This window comes from Rattus rattus, chromosome 4 (genome assembly GCF_011064425.1).
Source record: "Rattus rattus isolate New Zealand chromosome 4, Rrattus_CSIRO_v1, whole genome shotgun sequence".
Lineage (NCBI taxonomy): Eukaryota > Metazoa > Chordata > Mammalia > Rodentia > Muridae > Rattus > Rattus rattus.
The window spans coordinates 142,108,668-142,127,811 of NC_046157.1; the positions used below are offsets into that span (position 1 = coordinate 142,108,668).

The 19,144-nt window shown below is 37.2% G+C and overlaps 1 protein-coding gene across 1 annotated transcript in view; it reads right to left on the reverse strand.

Annotated features, from left to right (window-relative positions):
- The window catches only part of Erbb4 (erb-b2 receptor tyrosine kinase 4), a 259,221-nt gene that overhangs the window by 232,210 nt on the left and 7,867 nt on the right, over positions 1–19,144 (reverse strand). The window contains exons 3-5 of the mRNA XM_032899750.1: positions 16,978–17,110; positions 9,335–9,428; positions 2,409–2,563 (exon numbers count right to left, since the gene is read on the reverse strand). Coding sequence (XP_032755641.1) covers positions 2,409–2,563; positions 9,335–9,428; positions 16,978–17,110 — 382 coding nt within the window. The remainder of the gene's footprint in view (positions 1–2,408; positions 2,564–9,334; positions 9,429–16,977; positions 17,111–19,144) is intronic.

The following is a 19,144-nucleotide window of genomic DNA, read 5'->3' on the forward strand; positions in this document are numbered from 1 at the left end:
CAGGACAATCGTTAAACTGTATTCAAACGAAGAACTTTATTTCTTAAAATGTCATTGGGAAGACTTTTTCCATTAACTATTCCATCATCTCGGGTTATTGAATGACCTGAAAAACATGGGCATGTGAGGGGACGTCTGTTTTCTGAAGTAGACTTGACCTGGTGAGCTCACACTTACTGACACACTCAGGTAATAGATGCACTGAGGAATCAGATTATTCAGCCCATCCTTCCATTGTCCTGTGATCTTTCCCTGGGTCATAGTTCTATACATTCACACTCAATCTGAAAAGAAGGGATGAACTCTGGGGTCACCTCGCTGCCTCAGTATAAGGTGGGAAGCATAGTGGGTATTCTGTGATCTAGTTCTCCCAATGTAGGAATTCCTGAGTTCTCCTTGTGAGCGGGAATCACAACACTCTTATGGAGTCAGTGGATGTGACTATGTAGCTTGTGACAAAGGGGAAGCCCAAGGGAAACAACGAGAAGACCTCAGGACAAAGTCATCCATTGGAGACACATTTCCCTAGAAGATGGCACAAAACACAGCAGCCCACTCTGCCTCGCCGTTATCCTGCAGCCAGAAGCTTTGGGGGCATCTGTCTATGTATTTGGAGTTCTTAAGTGACATGGTGAGATTTATTCCCTCATTAAACCTCAGCTTCCCTTTTGCATGAGGTCTCAGTTTCATTGCTGCTGCGGTCATTTGGACCCTTTCCATTGGACAGAGTCTTTGCCTCCCTCTACTATATAAGTTTCCTTTATTATACAATCACAATGTAAAAGGCTGATGAGGAAGACACTCCAGCCACACATCCAGACTAGGCTCTGTGTTCCCCCTTTCATTTCCCTGATGGCTTCGTTGTAATTAGATTTGCAAAAACAGCAAAAGGTCTCATTTTGAATGGCAACAGCTGTTGACATCGACATTATATTGAATAATTTACTGGTTTAATTTTAGTTGCAAAACAATAAAACCCTCTTGTGGATGATTTTCGCAGGGAAACTTTTCTCTTTCTCCTGCTGACTCCTCTGCTCCAGCAGGACTAGTTGTAGTTTTTTGAAAAAAATACTCTCAACTCAAGGATACCAAGACTCACAAGGGGAACCATTTATTACTTCGGTTTTCTTTGAAGCAAAGTGTGCAGTTAACAGTCTCAGTGCCCTCAGCCTGTGTGCTTATGCTGAAACTAAGCAGTTGACAGTCAGCTCTTGTAGGCTGCATTTGACTTTTATTGCAGAATATTGTTTCGCCTTCTGAGGATCTGTTAATTCACAGAGTGACTTAGCTGACTTCATGTCCTGTAGGAGATCCTAGCAGCATCCAAAAAGTGATGTTGTTTTGGTGGAAAAGGATATTGCTTGCTTCCCTTTTTCAATATTTTCTAAAAGGAAGGCCTTAATCTGGCAGGATGATCTCTTTACAGAACCTCTACTTTCCTGTCAGATATAAAGGGTCCAATTGTGTACATACATGTGTTCCTGTGCATACACTGGTTGTACGCACTGACAATGGAGGTGGAATTTTATGAGGTGAGGATAGAGTGAGTTAAACTGCTCTCAACTCTATCAATATTTGTCTTTTAGAGGATACAAAGGGAGAATTCTTACTGAGATACTTTTAAAAATAAATAGATTAGGATTTGCTTGAGGTGACATTGTTCCCACAGTGTACAGTGTTCTTCTTTATCCACTGTCTTCAAAAGTGACCATGGCACAGAACAAAAGAAAATTCATTAATTTGTATTTACCCAGTCGTTATCAATACCACAAGATATGCTGCACAACATTTCCTCCTGAATTGAAAATATGTATGTATCCTTCTGAATTGCTTCATGACAGTGAAAGAACTCTGTTATAGGACAATGTACAATGAAATGACTCACATGACTAACAATACTAGTTATGTTGTAAACACACATATGAGCAGACTGTCATTTCTTCCTTCTCTTTCATGATTGCCTGGGATCAGGTTTCATTGAAGGACTAATCCAATGCAGTAATTGTCAATCAGATAGTCTTCTTTTAGGTTTTAATAGTAAAGAAATAGAAACCATATTATACATTTTATTAAAAAAAACTCTATAATTACCATATTGTATCTTCTAATATGTTGAATCTGTTACTTAAAAAGTGAGTGATTTCTAGGCTGAATACAAAGCACACTATCATCACGAAGGTGTTAATAGAGTGGGAAATGAAGGTAAACTATAAGCAGAGATAGCTCAGAGGTCCACCTAGAATGAATTTCTGTTAAAATCAACATGTAAAATATAAAGATGCATATTATTCCTTGAGATGATTTCAGTGCAAGTAGACAGCATTGTGGATAGTAAATAAATAAACATATTAGCTCTTTCAACTGGAAACAGGTCCATTCCTTAGTCCTGGACCAGAGAGAATACGTACCCCTGGGTGCAGTTTGGATGGCAAGGGTGGCACTCCCGATCCTGATCCGCGTACTTAAATATGAAACTGTTTGCTCCCTGTAGGCCATCTGGACATTTCTCTACACAGTTTGGACCATCTTTAAAATGAGAACACTTTGTACAGTTGTCAGGTCCCTGAGATATGAAAAAAGAAAAACAAATATGAAGAAAGAAAACTGGGTTCCATTCCCTGTGCAGTGTGTTTATGTGATTTAGTTTTCTTAGACACTGGTGAATGACAAGTGAATCGTTCTCTAAAAGAGAACACTCTATTACCACCACTGTAGTTGTGGCTATTGAATTATAACCAGCACTAAGAGAACCTTCAGGCTCTTCTCTGTTATGCTGTGTGTAGTGAAATCATACTAGCGTCATGCTATCAAATACATTCTGGAAAAATGCCCTTTTGAAGTCAGCACTGTCCACTTTCCCTATTCTTCATGTCAATTCTCTAATGTGATTTAATTTTATCACTAATATGTTCCAATGTTTTCATTGTTGTTATTGCTGGTTTTTTTGTTTGTTTCAAAAGGATATCAACATTTTCTTCTTGTACTTTATTTTTAATGGTATTTTAAAGTATGTGTAAATAAAAAATTTCCAAAGCTATGTTTATAACCACAAGAGTTAATGAGAGATAGTGCATAATAAAAATTAAAATTCACTACTTTTGATGCTTTTGATGGCATGCAGGCTTTTCTACTGACTCTTTAAAAATAACAACAGTATCAACTAACCAGACACCCCAGAGCTCCCAGGGACTAAACCACAAAACAAAAAGTACACATGGAAGGACCTCTGGCTCCAGCTGCATGTGTAGCAGAGGATGGCCTTAAGGAAATCAATGGGAGGGGAGGCTCTTGCTTCTGTGGAGGCTTGATGCTCCAGCATAGGGGAATGTTAGGGCAGTGAGGTGGGAGTGGGTAGGTGGGTTGGGGAGCACCCTCATAGAGGCAGGAGGTAGGGGCTGGCATAAGGGATTTGCAGAGGGGAAACCAGGAAGGGGGACATTTGAAATGTAAATAAATAAAATAACCAATAAAATACATTTTGAAATGTAGGTAAAGAAATATATCTAATAAAAAAATTTTAAAAAATACACTATGATTGAATTATCAGGTATTAAGCATCCTATACATATAAGAAATCCTTTGTTAGATTTTTTTGTCTCAAATTATCTTATGCTGATGCTTAAAAGGATGTACATATACTTATGTGAATTTTTGAACACCATAGAACAGTCTTTAGACTCATATAATGTACATTCTGAGAAGGACAGACCAAAAATTATTTAAGTATTTTAAAAGTAAAAATACAGTGTGTAGAAACTTATCCAATGATGCAGGTAGCATGAACATTACTAAAATACAGCGAAACAATTTTATATATCTTCATTTATAATCTACATAATGATTTCAATAAGTACAAAGTTCATAAGCAACAATAATGTAAAAACAATAATAAAAGTAATATGTATTTATTTGGTTTTTATTTTTATTTTTCTGACAGTGTCTCCTAGTTAAGCCCACAGTGGTCTCAAACACATAATTTTCATTCATCAGCCTCCAGATTGCTGGCTTATATGCAGACATCATCATGCCCAGTCACAAGATTAATTATTTTAATACTAATTTTAACATCTAAGAATGATACTATCCTGGCAGTAGGTTTGCAAGAAGGTATAGTATATTTGAGATTAAGGAAAGTTGAGAACAATTTTATTAAAATACTCTTCTTTTCATGGTTGTGATCTTAACAATATAAACATTTATAACTTGAAAGTAGCTAAATATTGTATCAGAAATGATGCAACAAGAAGCAAAAAAGAATCATCTAATGAAAGATAGTAATGTAAAGAAGAAAAGGTAATCAGAAAAAGAACTAGTGAGCATAGATAAAATAGCTACTTATTTGATGTGAAACTCAAAGCAAAAATAAAATAAAATAACAAATTTCAAATTACTCTATGAAACCTAATCCCCATTCTACCTAAAGAGGTTCTAAAGTTAACTTCTCATTTCCTCCCAGAGAAGAATACTTCACATGCTTCCAAATTTAACACCTGCTCATGGGTACTTAGGCACGTAATACTATCTATTATACAAAATCATTTACTGTGCAGGTATGCTTAGTGGCATGACTTACTCTACAAGACAAGAGCCATGCTTCTTACAGAATGCAGAATAAAGCCTGCAATAAGTAAGTTAGATAGAGTCTGAGTCAGGCATTTTTTTCTATTAAATTCTTTTAATAGAAAATCATACCCAGGCAAAAATTGCAAGATATAAAAATGTCGCAACCTAACATTATTTTTTATTAAGTATATTCTAATACAAACATTTCATGACCATTTGTTTCACAAGGATACAAAACAAAGTATCCCCAGCTGAAATAGTTAAAATGCATTTAACAAGTTTCTCAGTGGCTGAAGTGCACTGATTCCATTTTTATTTTCCGATATAGAATCATCTAATGATTACATTAGGTAATCATCTAATGCATACTCACATATTGTGGTATTACCAAGGATTGTAAGAGTCTAGGGGCAGTGACTGACAACGATGAGGGCTCATTCTTTCTTTACCCTGGTTCTAAACTGCCTCCAAACTCAATAATCTAGACAGCCAATAGAGTGAGAGTTCCACACTAAATCCTGATGTCCACATTACATTATTTTTGCTCAGTGGCAGTTGATTTTCCCAGGTAGCTTCTACAGAAAACAAAACTACTATTCACAACTCTACAATGATGTTCTATCATCCCTGTGGGAGGACTGCCATTCACCTCCAAGTGCAGGGAAGATAAAGCTTACTTTGAATAGTGAAATAGAAGTGGAAGCCATATATAAGAAGGTGAGGACTGAACGCTCCAGTGTCCTCTCACCAGGCTGCCAGTACGAATGCTTCATGTAGAAGTGAGGATACAGTAAATTCAGAGCTTATGGGTCATAAGAAGGGGATGACTCCTATTGAATAGTTCTAAGTCTTTCAGAGTACACTACATAAATATATATATATATATTTTTTTTTCTGGGAGAAAATACGAGGACAGAATTATTATACAAGCACAATGTTGATGAATTATAACAGCTGCTTTACATTTTATAATAATGTTTAAAAGCTCAGTCTAACCTTTTCTTCTCTTGCTGTCTCTTCAGCCTATATCCTGATCTCTTTTATTTCCCTTTCTACAGTTCTGACCTTACCTCTCTTATTGGATGTACTCAGGGAAGTGGCAGTAGGGGAAATACAAATATTGCATAAACAATCAAGATAAAGTACAGGCAGACCAGCATATCAAAGCAAAGACCATCCTTTATGTCACTTCTACTCTTCTTAGGGTAGCAAGAATTTCCAACATATTTGTGCAGGACAGCACTATCCCATTTAATACAAGGCTCTCATTTCACTTATACAACACTGAGCACACTGCTGTGTAGAAGAAAAACTGAAACTTACATATAGGATCCTAGCATAGTTGTTATCAGAGAAGCTTAACTCATCAATGGATGGAAACAGATGCAGAGACCCACAGTCAAACATTAAGCAGAGCTAGGGGAATCTAGCTGATGAGGGAAGGAGCCAGAGAGGTCAAGGACACCACAAGAAAACCTGGGCCTATAGTGCCCACAGGGCCCATAGGGCCCTAACTGCCAACCACAGAGCCTGCAAATATGGTCCTAGTCCTTCTACACTCATGTTGTTCAACTGTGTCTTTTTGTGGGACACCTAACTTCAGGAGCAGGGGCTGTCTCTGCCTCTGTTGCCTGCTTTTGAGACCTTTCCCCTATGTGGGTGGCCTTTTCTCACATCAATAGATGTGCCTAGTCTTACTGCAACTTGATAGGCCAGGGCTGATCGATTTCCATGTGAGGCATGTCATTTTCTGTTGGGAAACGGAAAAGGAGAAGAGAGGGGAGGGAAGGACAGAGAGGAGAGTTGTGAGGGCAAACTGCAGTCAGGATGTAAAATAAATTAATAAACTAATTAATTTAAAAAAGATTCATATACACACACAACCCCTTTCTCTCTTTCCCCTCTTTCTCCCTCCTTCTCCTCCCCATCATCCCTTCTCTTCCTTGTCCCTGTCATGGTTTAGTCTATTGGCTTTCTGACATCTTTATTCTCAAGACACATCTCTATTTTAATGCGCCCCTGTGCTGCCATGATGGAACAGAAGCATGATTATTGTGTCTATTTTTCACAGCAAGTAATTGTGAAAAAAATCAAGAATATTAATTACTTGGGATCGAGCCTCAGAGTCTAATGAATGGTAACCACAGCCTTGATTTAAATTTTATAAAGTATTTAGTTATTTTAAAAATAAATTCTCTCAATTTTTGAAGAACAAATAAATAACAAACTATAAAAGCATACACATTGATAGAAATTAACGACTCGGTTATCCATTACTAGAAGTTTGTCAGCAGAAGGTAGATGAGCAGAAGGAGCATAGGGATAGACGGTCAAGTGTTCTAAATCCCAAGTATGTACAGTGGGGCTGTCATTCTCCTCATGACAGAGAGCAATTCACTTAGCTATTGTACATTTATTTCTTTATTAGTAGAAGGGGGAAATACATAGAAGACAAAGGGAGAAAATGTGTGGGGAAAGACATAGCACAGAGCTCTCATATCATTCTTCATGTCTCTTAAGCCCTGACTACAACTAATCAATGGAGAGCATTGCAGCTCCTATCACTGATTAGCTAATAACGTGATCATTGACAAATTTGACATTTGAAAACTAGTAAAGTCACAGTAGAGAAATGATCTGTTGAAACCATTTGCATGAAATTTTAAACTTCTGTTTTAATGTGCCTTTTTCACCCCCTCCACTTCTGTCTGTCTAAGGATGCCACTTGAGTTCCAGACAGTTATGTGCTGTCATGTGTGAGCTTGGAACTCAGATTCCCTGCTCGTGCTCTTAAGTGCATAGCTATCTCCCCAGCGCTGAAACATCAAACATTTTAAAACAGATACCTCCTGCGAAATTGTCTAGCAAAATATGGTGTAGTGCATATTATACTTAGATATTATAAGCAAATTAATGTCCTAGGAAGAGAATTAATTATGGTATTAGTTTTCAGTAACATTTTGTTGCTTTGAAATACCAGAGCTACAGGGATGTTTGAAAGATGCAAAAATCAGTTTTAAGATACAGAATGTGAACTAAATGAGAGAAGACTAGCATAAATACATTCCTGACAGTTTTGAAGGATAATTTTGAATGAGGGTTAATATACAAAACAGCAATGGAACTCTTGCAAAGCAAGCATTACACGGTGGTGCATACTGGACAAAAGGAAATAGGTTTCTCTGAGATTTTTGTGAAATAAAAAGGGGGAGTGGAAAAGAACAGGAAATTATACATGTCAAAATTACTGTTTCAAAAGATGGAAATCCAAAGTAAGCAATGGAGCAGTAGCCCCTGCAGCGATCAACAAACTAAACATTGTGCGCATGGTCAACCTTGGGAGTCACCGTTCAATTAGTGTTTCTCTCAGGCTATGTCTGATCCACACTAAATGGGTCTAGAGATAGCTGACGCCCCCAGCCTTATCAGGAAGAAATGGCCCAAGAGTGATTATTTTATCATTCGATTTCAAGTCTGTAAACTCTAAAAGAAACCTTGTTTTCATTAGATGACTTACCGCCAAACACCTAAATGTGGAAGCCTTAAGGTGCACATGTAGACACCTTAACTTGCTTCCCCAATGCACTGGGTAAACCTCCTTTCTTTCCTGATGGAATACGCTTGTTTGGGGATTTGCCTGTCTCAAGCAAGAGATCAGCTGTGTTCTCATGACTCTTCACAGGAGGGAAACAAAGCAATTACAGATGCCCTTGAACCACACAAAGGTCAAGGAACGGTATTTCATCCTATAGACTCCCGTTTTTCATGCCACATCGCTACGTGTCCATTTCTCAAAGGCCCTTCTTTTCATATGCATTGATCTGCATCAGTCCTTGGAGATTGACTTTTCTACATCCTGTAGAAAGAGTTCCAGGCTGGCTCTCTGAGGTCTCGTGGAAGTTTGGAGGGCTACATTATTTATTTTTCCTGAGTGACTTAAATGCTAAATAAGCATACTCATAGAAAATGTATGGTATTTAGGGTTTAAATACATTTTCACGAAACCAGAGTTCTTGCTTGTGCCCAAGTGTTGATCCCCAATTCCCTACTAAGAGGTGCATCAGTAACAGATGAACTAAGTATTTATCTAAAGGATGAATGGATCCATTTTAATGGCAAACACAGATTGAGCTTAGAAACCCAAGGAGTGGAAAGCAAGGAGTAAAGGTATTCTGAGATTGGAAGCATTTTCTCCCTAATGTAACTTTCAATTGGGCAAAAGCCTCCTTAGCCTTTAGGTTTTTCATGATAGATATCTATTCCTAGGACCCTTCTCTCTAATACAGCATCGATCGTACTTCTTTAGGTCTTAGTTTATGAAGCTCATCTTATCCCCTTTCTAGAATTCTCCATTCTGTCATCACATACAGTAAATAGCAGCATTATAATTTTTACTAAAACAATGTGAACTTTTCATCGTATATTTCACTTTCTCATTCATGTTTAACAGTCTATATAGTTTCTGTTACTCTAACTATTATTAATTAAGCTGATTACTTTTGTGTCTTTCTTTCAATACTGTATCTTGTCCAAGACAATTCTATACCTTCTGTCTTCTTATTCAAATACAGTATTTGGGGAATATTCATATAATATCAGATTTCTAAATATTTTATCTCTCCTATAAAACTGTATGTTTCTAGATTTAAATATTAAATGTGGTTCCCCTTAGTATCCTATAAGTACCAATTGAATTTTTAAAAAAAGCGATAACATAAAATGTATATACATGATACCAAATGAGCGATCACACTAAAGTCCTAAGCCTTACCGGTCCATGGCACGTGAGGAGTCCATCTTCCATTTTCTCACACTGGGAGTCACACTCAACACAGATGGAGCCGTTTTCAAACTCTCGAAACTCCCTGTGAAAATATCAGCTGCGTGAGAAGGTGTAAGCAAACAAGCTATCATCTTAACAAATGACGCAACATGTGCTAAGAGCACTGTTGGCAGAGTGAATTCTTGAGTTTGTTTCTCTAATGTGCCAGGAGCCACAGATGCACTTTTCTATACATTAAGGGGGAAAGGAAAAGATACCTAAAGGAAAGATATACAGCAGCCAGATGGCTTTCTTTGCCCTTGATTGGTCTCAACAATTGTCTCGTTCTGGAAAGCTCTCTCCTGTGAGAGAGAGTCTAGCACTTTCTGAAAATAGAAAATAATCTCTTTTGATGACACAGCAGAATCACTTTTACCTCTGTAAGATTGCATCTGTTTGATTCTATATAAAACATTCTTCTTGGTTGAAGTTTGAATTTCTAAACCATTGTGGTTTTAAATGTCTGGCTACACAAATGTGCTCCAACCTTGTCCTTCAAGGCTATTAAATTTACTTCTGGTTAAACTTCAAAACAAGTTTGATGTCTTATCTCATGCTTAAACACCAACCTTAGAGTATTAGGAATATCTTTTTATGCTAGATTTTATTTTCTTAGGTTATTGATCTAATGTAACACTCCTTTCAGTCTAATTCTTTTTGAAGTATTTCTATGTGGAATAAAATAGTTTACTTTAATGTACATAATTTAAAACTTTACTATTGTAATCTACTGTGATTATTATACTTCCTTTTATATCATTAAATTTTATCTTTATTTATGTATTATAGGTATTAAATAGATAATTATCCCTTTCAAAGTCTAATAAAAATATTTTACTTTGGTAGTTGGGAAGCAGTCATCTATACTATGTTAAATATTTCTGTTTTCACTAAATACAAAATGAAATGTTGGGTAAGATAATTTAGTGTCCTTAATAATGTTGATCACTAATTAAATCTTTATAACTAATTTGGTTATACATTTTTGTCTTAGTGTTATGAACCATCTTTTGAAACCAATATAAACATGAAAAGACACGGACAGTATAATTATAAATTAATTATGTGATAAATTCTAAAAAAAATCCTTTCCCTTTTTGTTTCATTTGAACACATAAAGCCTTAATAAGCAATGGGATTCCAAAGTGTAAGTTATATATTCTTTTGGTTAAATTGACACTAAATCTACATTTCTATTTTACTAATATTTAAAGTCGGGACATAATTCATTAAGTTTCTTAAGGCATTTTTACATATATATATATGTATGTATATATACTATTATGCTTTCTTAAAGGCAACAGAGTTATGTATGGTTTCAAAATATAAAGCATCAGTAGGTTATCATCTGTATAGAACCTAAACAATTAGCTACATATTAGTTTTAGTACTTATACAGTAAGATATGAATTTGTTTTAAATTAAACTTTTTACAAATTTTCTTATTTAAAGTCACAGTTATAAAACAAGCCTTCCTTTTGTGCTTCATTAATACAAGTGATATAAAAAGGACCCAATGGAGGGTATTTAAAGTCTACAAAAAATTACAAAAAAATGCATATGAAATTTTATGAGAGATTAGTAAGCTTCTGAGCTTCGGATAATTACTAGTTTTGGATAAAAGACTGTGGCCATTAAGGGGTTATGGTGACAAATGAGGAACATAATTTGTATGCTTCTAAAACATAGGCTGTATGATTTCTCTATCTTAGAGTCCCCCTCACCACACTCAATTAAAGAGTAAACGCATGTCATAAGAACAATAGGGAGACCATTGCCTTTCTTTGCTAACTTCCAATTACAGGGCCCCTGATATTCTTCCTGCTTTCAGGAGAGATCTTCTTACGGTCTTTCAGAGTAACTGAGACTTGTTTCCCCAATGTAGGGTAATGCCAGGTGGAGTGGGAGCATCCTCATAAAAGCAGAGGGGAAGGGGGAGGAGTATGGGAGGGGAAAAGGGGAAAACATTTGAAATGTAAATACATAAAATATCCAAGAAAAGTAAAATAAAGAGTAACTGAGCCTTTGATTACCCTGTATCCATCACTGCTCTTCTTATTCCACTCTCCTGGTGACCTGACTGGAGTCTTGCAGTTTCCTTGACTTGGATGGGGCCTAACTAGTTACAGTCTATGACCCTACTGTGTTAGCATAATCAGTCTTTAGATCCAGAGTGAATACCTTAACACCAAGTCTCCAAAGTCTAAGTCTTAACACCAACACCATTATTTTAGAATTAAACACTTGACATCTAGTTTGCTAAGTATCATCTATAAAAGAAGAAAACTGTTTTATTGAGAAGCGATTTTTTTTAAAATTTACAATTGTCATCAAAGATCTTTGACTGGCAGCCTGATGCTAGTCTCAGGGATTCAGAATTTATGCTAAATAGGAAAATCACTGTTCCATTCTAACTACCTTTCTCTTCCATTTTGATTGTTCTTTGTAGTTAAGAGTTGCAGAAATACATTGATTTTGCCACTTGAATTTAGATACAAATTAGACTGAATTTATTGACTTTCTTTTTTCCTTCAAAAAGTCTTTGTTTTATTTTCCTTATGTGTATACATGCCAAAAATCTTGTATTTATAAATATATACTTACAAATGCCCTTCTCATTTTTATAAATATGCATTTATTTGACTGACTTAATCAGGTTTTAAAATAACTTAGTCAACCATTTGCCAGGGTCAGATTATTGGATAAAATGGAAATGATGCTAATGAATTCCACAGCAAGGACTTTATCAAGACCTTAATAAGTGTATTTCACTTAATAAGCATATTTCACTTCCTATAATCAAAAAAGGTAACACCATGCTATTCCCATTTATCATAAGAAACCACAACAAAGGCCAATGAGATGGTAAGCATCTCTTAAGCCCATCACCATCACTAGGGAACTTTAGGCAAGAACACCATGTGACCTAGAAGTTTAAACAAGGTTGGGAAACATTACAAGACCTAAAAAGGAAGAAAGGACAGAAGAAGTGAGAGAAGAAGGAAAGAAGTTGTTCAGTATGGAGTTAAAGGCAGATTCATCCCCATCAAAATACCAATCCAATTCTTCAGAGAGTTAGACAACAATTTGCAAATTCATCTGGAATTAACAAAAACCCAGGATAGCTAAAACTATCCTCAACAATAAAAGGACTTCAGGGGGAAACACTATCCCTGAACTCAAGCAGTATTACAGAGCAATAGTGATAAAAACTGCATGGTATTGGTACAGAGACAGACAGATAGACCAGTGGAATAGAATTGAAGACCCAGAAATGAACCCACACACCTATAGTCAATTGAGTTTTGACAAAGGAGCCAAAACCATCCAATGGAAAAAAGATAGCATTTTCAGCAAATGGTGCTGGTTCAACTGGAGGTCAGTATGTAGAAGAATGCATATTGCTCCATGCTTATCACCCTGTACAAAGCTTAAGTCCAAGTGGATCAAGGACCTCCACATCAAATCAGATACACTCAACCTAATAGAAGAAAAAGTGGGGAAGCATCTCAAACACATGGGTACTGGAGAAAATTTCCTGAACAAAACACCAATGGCTTATGCTCTAAGATCAAGAATCAACAAAAGGGATCTCATAAAACTGCAAAGCTTTTGTAAGGCAAAGGACACTGTGGTTAGGACAAAATGACAACCAACAGATTGGGAAAAGATCTTTACCAATTCTACAACAGATAGAGGACTTATATCCAAAATATACAAAGAACTCAAGAAGTTAGACCACAGGGAGACAAATAACCCTATTAAAAAATGGGGTTCAGAGCTAAACAAAGAATTCACAGCTGAGGAATGCCAAATGGCTGAGAAACACCTAAAGAAATGTTCAACATCTTTAGTCATAAGGGAAATGCAAATCAAAACAACCATGAGATTTCACCTCACACCAGTGAGAATGGCTAAGAGCAAAAACTCAGGTGACAGCAAATGCTGGCGAGGATGCGGAGAAAGAGGAACACTCCTCCATTGTTGGTGGGGTTGCAGACTGGTACAACCATTCTGGAAATCAGTCTGGAGGTTCCTCAGAAAATTGGACATTGAACTGCCTGAGGACCCAGCTATACCACTCTTGGGCATATACCCAAAAGATGCCCCAACATATAACAAAGACACGTGCTCCACTATGTTCATAGCAGCTTTATTTATAATAGCCAGAAGCTGGAAAGAACCCAGATTCCCTTCAACAGAGAAATGGATACAGAAAATGTGGTACATCTACACAATGGAATATTACTCAGCTATCAAAAACAATGACTTTATGAAATTCATAGACAAATGGATGGAACTGGAAAATATCATACTGAGTGAGGTAACCCAATCACAGAAAAACACACATGGTATGCACTCATTGATAAATGGCTATTAGCCCAAATGCTTGAATTACTCTAGATGCACAGAACACATGAAACTCAAGAAGGATGACCAAAATGCGAATGCTTCACTCCTTCTTTAAATGGGGAACAAGAATACCCTTGGCAGGGATTAGGGAGGCAAAGTTTAGAACAGAGGCAGAAGGAACACTCATTCAGAGCCTGCCCCGCATGTGGCCCATACATAAACAGCCACCAAACTACCTAAGATGGATGAAGCAAAGAAGTGCAGGCTGTCAGGAACCGGTCTGTAGATCTCTCCTGAGAGACACAGCCAGAATACAGCAAATACATAGGTGAATGCCAGCAGCAAACCACTGAACTGAGAACGGGACCCCCGTTGAAGGAACCAGAGAAAGGACTGGAAGAGCTTGAAGGGGCTCGAGACCCCATATGAACATCAATGCCAACCAACCAGAGCTGCCAGGGACTAAGCCACTACCCAAAGACTATACATGGACTGACCCTGGGCTCCAACCTCATAGGTAGCAATGAATAGCCTAGTAGGAGCACCAGTGGAAGGTGAAGCCCTTGGTCCTGCCAAGACTGAACCCCTAGTGAACGGGATTGTTGGTGGGAGGGTGGTAATGGGGGGAGGATGGGGAGGAAGCCCATATAGGAGGAGGTGGGCGTTTGGGGATGTTGGCCTGGAAACCGGGAAGGGGAATAACAATCTAAATGCAAATAAGAAATACTCAAGTTAATAAAGGTAAAAAAAATAAAGGCAGATTCATTTCTTCAGAGGCAAGCATAAGCAGCTTCCTAGGCAAAATAAAGGAATTAGACAATGCTGCCAGATGAGGGGGTGTGTGGGAAACCCTCAGAGTGCAGACAAATACTAAAAGTATTCTTTTAGATGCCATTCATATATATGTTATATATAAACATATATATTACATATATATATATATCATGAGTTTTACTGTATTGAAAGTACTTTTAAAACTTTAAGTACTTTGTCATCTCTTAATGCTGTAAACATGATGGAAATTGTTAAATTCAAAAAATGTTTAGCGATTGGGATTCCAGAAGCCACTAGTTTTGTTTTGTTATTTTTGTGATTGTTCATCAGGAAGTATAAATGTGATCCTGAATGGAACATACAGCAACATGTTTCTATAATTCATATTTCAGACAATATTAACCCTAAAATACCCAGAAAAATGGCATTGTGGAAAGGAAGGAAATCCAGATTCCCAGTACTCTAATGATGGTTTGATTATTCAGTCACTGTGTGATTTTTACCTGATATTATATTATACAAGTCTTGTTCATAATTTGCTGCAACTAGGTAAAATGACTTCTAGAATCCCCTATCTCATTAGAAATGCATACTTATTTAATAATCTCTTATTGTAATGTGGTCAGTAAACTAAATTCCAGTAAAAATACTTTAATGACAACATTTGCCACACACAGGTAATTTTTTGATCTGAGGGACTTTATTTAGAGAGCTTTTCTGTCATGGTACTATGAAGAAGCCTGAATACTACCCCAGTGCATAGGATCTATTTATTACCAAATTTCTATATTGATTATACTTTACAAAGCTCATATATGAAATATTTTAAAATATTAGTCTTATCTTAAGTTACTTTTTTATTTAAACATAAAGTTTCAGCTTTGTTACCTAATTTCTTAGAGTAAATCTGCCTTGGCCATTTGTAAGAAGAAATATATAGTTATTAAAATGATGAATATATTTTTATACTCCCAACATGATGCACAAAACCAGTGTTGTCATTGATCACAGTATCAGTTGTCACAATAAGGAAATGGATGAATGGGGAAAATAAATAGACTGAAGACATTCTAATGTATAGTTTCCAAAGCTGTTTAAACTACTTTCACTTCAGCCATATAAGAGAAACTGACTTAGAACAGCCACAAGAAATGCATTATCATACTAATGAAGGGCAACCAGGAGGCATGAGATTCTGCTATGGTAAAGGGACTTTACAGGATATGAATGCCATGGTAGAGGGTGGAGCCTAGGCTTCCTTGTAAGCCATGTGATGGTTGCAGTACACAGAGAAGTAAAATCGCTGGGTTAAAACATTGCTTAGAAAGGACTGAAAGAGCTTGAAGGGCCTTGAGACCCCATATGAACAAACATGCCAACCAACCAGAGCTTCCAGGGACTAAGCCACTACCTAAAGACTATACATGGACTGACCCTGGGCTCCGACCTCATAGGTAGCAATGAATATCCTAGTAGGAGCACCAGTGGAAGGGGAAGCCCTTGGTCCTGCCAAGACTGAACCCCCAGTGAACTAGACTGTTGGGGGGAGAGTGGTAATGGGGGGAGGATGGGGAGGGGAACACCCATAGAGAAGGGGAATGGGAGGGGTTAGGGAGATGTTGGCCTGGAAACCGGGAAGGGGAATAACAATCGAAATTTAAATAGGAAATACTCAAGTTAATAAAGATGAAAAAAATGGCAAAAGAAAAAAGCAAAAACAAAAAAATAAACATTGATTTTTAGGAAGTGGCAGAGCTCATGGAAAACCCTCTTCTACTTCAAATCAAAGTTTTCCTGTAGTCCTTCCCAGTTATCAAAGACAGAGAGATGTGGGCTGTTTCTTGGGTGGAAATAGAGACACGACCTGACTGGAGCAAAAGCAGGAGCTTTGCATGAAGGCAGAAGGAAGGTGTGAGAGGAAAACCTGCAGTAGACTAGAAGGTGTAGGGCAGGGTTTCTCAGCCTGCGGATCAGGACCCTTGGCAAAACTCTATTTCCAAATTTCCATATTTCCATTACAATTCAAGATGGTAGCAAAATGACAGGTGTGAAATAACAGTAAAAATAATGTTTTGTGGGTCACCACAGCATGAGGAATCGTTACTAAAGGGCTGCAGCATTAGGAAGGCTGAGAACCATGGTAGTAGACCAATTGCAGCCATCTACCTCCTAACACAAGGTGAAAGTTAAACCGTTTTGCTAAAGTTTAAGAGGATAAAATTCAGTAAGATTTATGTATCTTGGTAAATATCTTTAAAATATGCATGCTAGTCAGTGCCAGTCTTGTTATTGCAAGCAAAACAATTTTTAATTAAAAGTTTTTATCTTTCTTTTTCCTTCTGCATCACAGGTGCTTTTTAAAAATCTTGGTAGACTTTTCTAAATTATCACTGTTTTTCTAAAGGTCTGCTTTTTGTTTTAATCGGTTGCTTATATGAGTTAAAGGTGGCCTGGTCGTCTCTTACCCATCATAAAGGTTGCAGGACTCTATACAGATCTTTCCCCTGCTGAAGCGCCGACATGACAGACACTGGTCTGGCCCAGGTCCCCAACAACCATCATTGGAACACAGGTGGTTACACACCATCCCTTCAGCAGCTGCAAGAAACACCAAAGTCAACAGGCAATGAGACGAACGCATTAATATTCACCATCTTATGTAAAAAGCGGAATAGCTTTTTTTTTATTAAAAAACATTTACTTTGCCCTTTTGCTATTCTCCCTTAAACCCTTCCCAAGTTCCTAATTTCATCATCTCAAATTTATGACCTCTCTATCGTTATCATCATATATATGTACATAATAACCATATGCATAAAATATGATTCCAGTGTATGTGCCCAGTCAGGCTTGATAGTTTTTAAGGAGTTGGTTTGAAAGAGAACGTCTCCTGAGAGGCTCTTCCAGAGCCTTCCTCATACAGATTAAGATGTTTGCAGCTAACCAGCAGACTAAGCACAGGGACCCCTATGGAGGAGTTAGGGAAAGGACTGAAGGAGCTGAAGGGGTTTGCAACCCCATAGGAAGAACAACAATATCAGCTAACTAGATCCCCCAGAGCTCCCAGAGAGTCAGCAACCAAAGCGTGTACACATGGGGTGACCCATGGCACCATCCGCTTATGTAGCAGAGGATGGCCTAGTCAGACATCAATGGGAAGGGAGGCTCTTGGTCCTGTGAAGGTTGAATGCTCCAGTGTAGGGGAATGTCTCCAGTGGGGAGACTGGAGTGGATGGTTGGGTGGGGGGGGAACTCTTATATAAACAGGGGAAGTGAGTATGGGAGAGGGGGAAACCGCAAAAGGGGATAACATTTGAAATGTAAATACATAAACTATCCAATTAAAAAAAGGAATTAAAAAAGTCTATTTCATGGCAGTACATCAACAATTTGATTAATCATACCAATCTGCATATTTGATTTTTCAGGCCTAATATCATTTTAGCCTTGTGCCTTGTCTCTCCTTCTGTCGAAGGTGACAGAACTTTATTGTGTGTGAAGTGGTAAAGTTGTTGGGATTTTCTGCACTGTTATCACATTATTTGACAAGAATGGTTTATCTTCGCCAGAACCCAACATCCCTTCTGTTTTCTGTTGTCTCTTTGATTCTTTATTCATGCTCCTAGTAGCACAGAAGCTTAGAACTAAGTCAACAGAATCACAGGAAACAAAGCAATTCTAAACAAGAAACCATAAGAACTGTGTGTGACTTATTCTTTCCAAACAGCCAGGTGGAATTGAAGACTGTCAGACTATTTTCGCTAAAGTAAAATCAAGGCAATGCCTCCAAAAGCAGAAAACAAAAGGGCAAGAAAGCTACTTTTTTTGACATTCTTAAGAGAAAAAAAAGTGTTTCAATCATCCCCAAGACGTCAACACACATCTGACCTCCCAGAGTGATCATCATGTTTGGAACAGGCCTGTTCACAGCTTAGAGTTCATAAGGCCATGTAATCCTCTCTAAAGAAATGTTAGCAATGTAGTTATTAGGAAACCTTTCACTTTCTCTGTATTGTCTCTAGAAGCTGTAAAACAGCTTTCTCTTTATCTCGTCTGAATTGTACCTGTCTATTAAAAATCTGGAGAGTTAATAATGTGCTTAGTATCTCAACCTTTATAGAAAATATTGAACCTGCTTCCATTAAAATAGAAATGAGCTTCAAATAATGAATTTTGCTAGAGCCCTGCATGTATGACAGTAAATGGATTCCCTCAAAAACATTGAAATAGAGCACCTGTCTATGGGCACAAAGGCAGAAAATAATTCTTTCATTGTATACCAAATCTAACTACTATGTTGGTATTATTTATCATACATTGAAGCATGGTTTTTACTTAGAATGTACTTAGAAGGGTAACATTTATCTTTTTTTTTAATGCTGAAAAGTTTGTTTCATATAGAGAAGTTCAGCTTTTCTGATATGATAGATCTAGGTTCAAATCTTTATTGATTCATGAGCCATCTTGCCGTGGGCAATTACTTTCCTGCTACAGATTTGTAACGTGAATATGTTCCTTGCAGGATTAAGATGAATATGACCATAATATTAATTTGTATTTGATACACTGTTGGGTATTTTAAATAAACATTCAACAAATTTACTGACAAAAAATTTAAAAACACAAAAATCC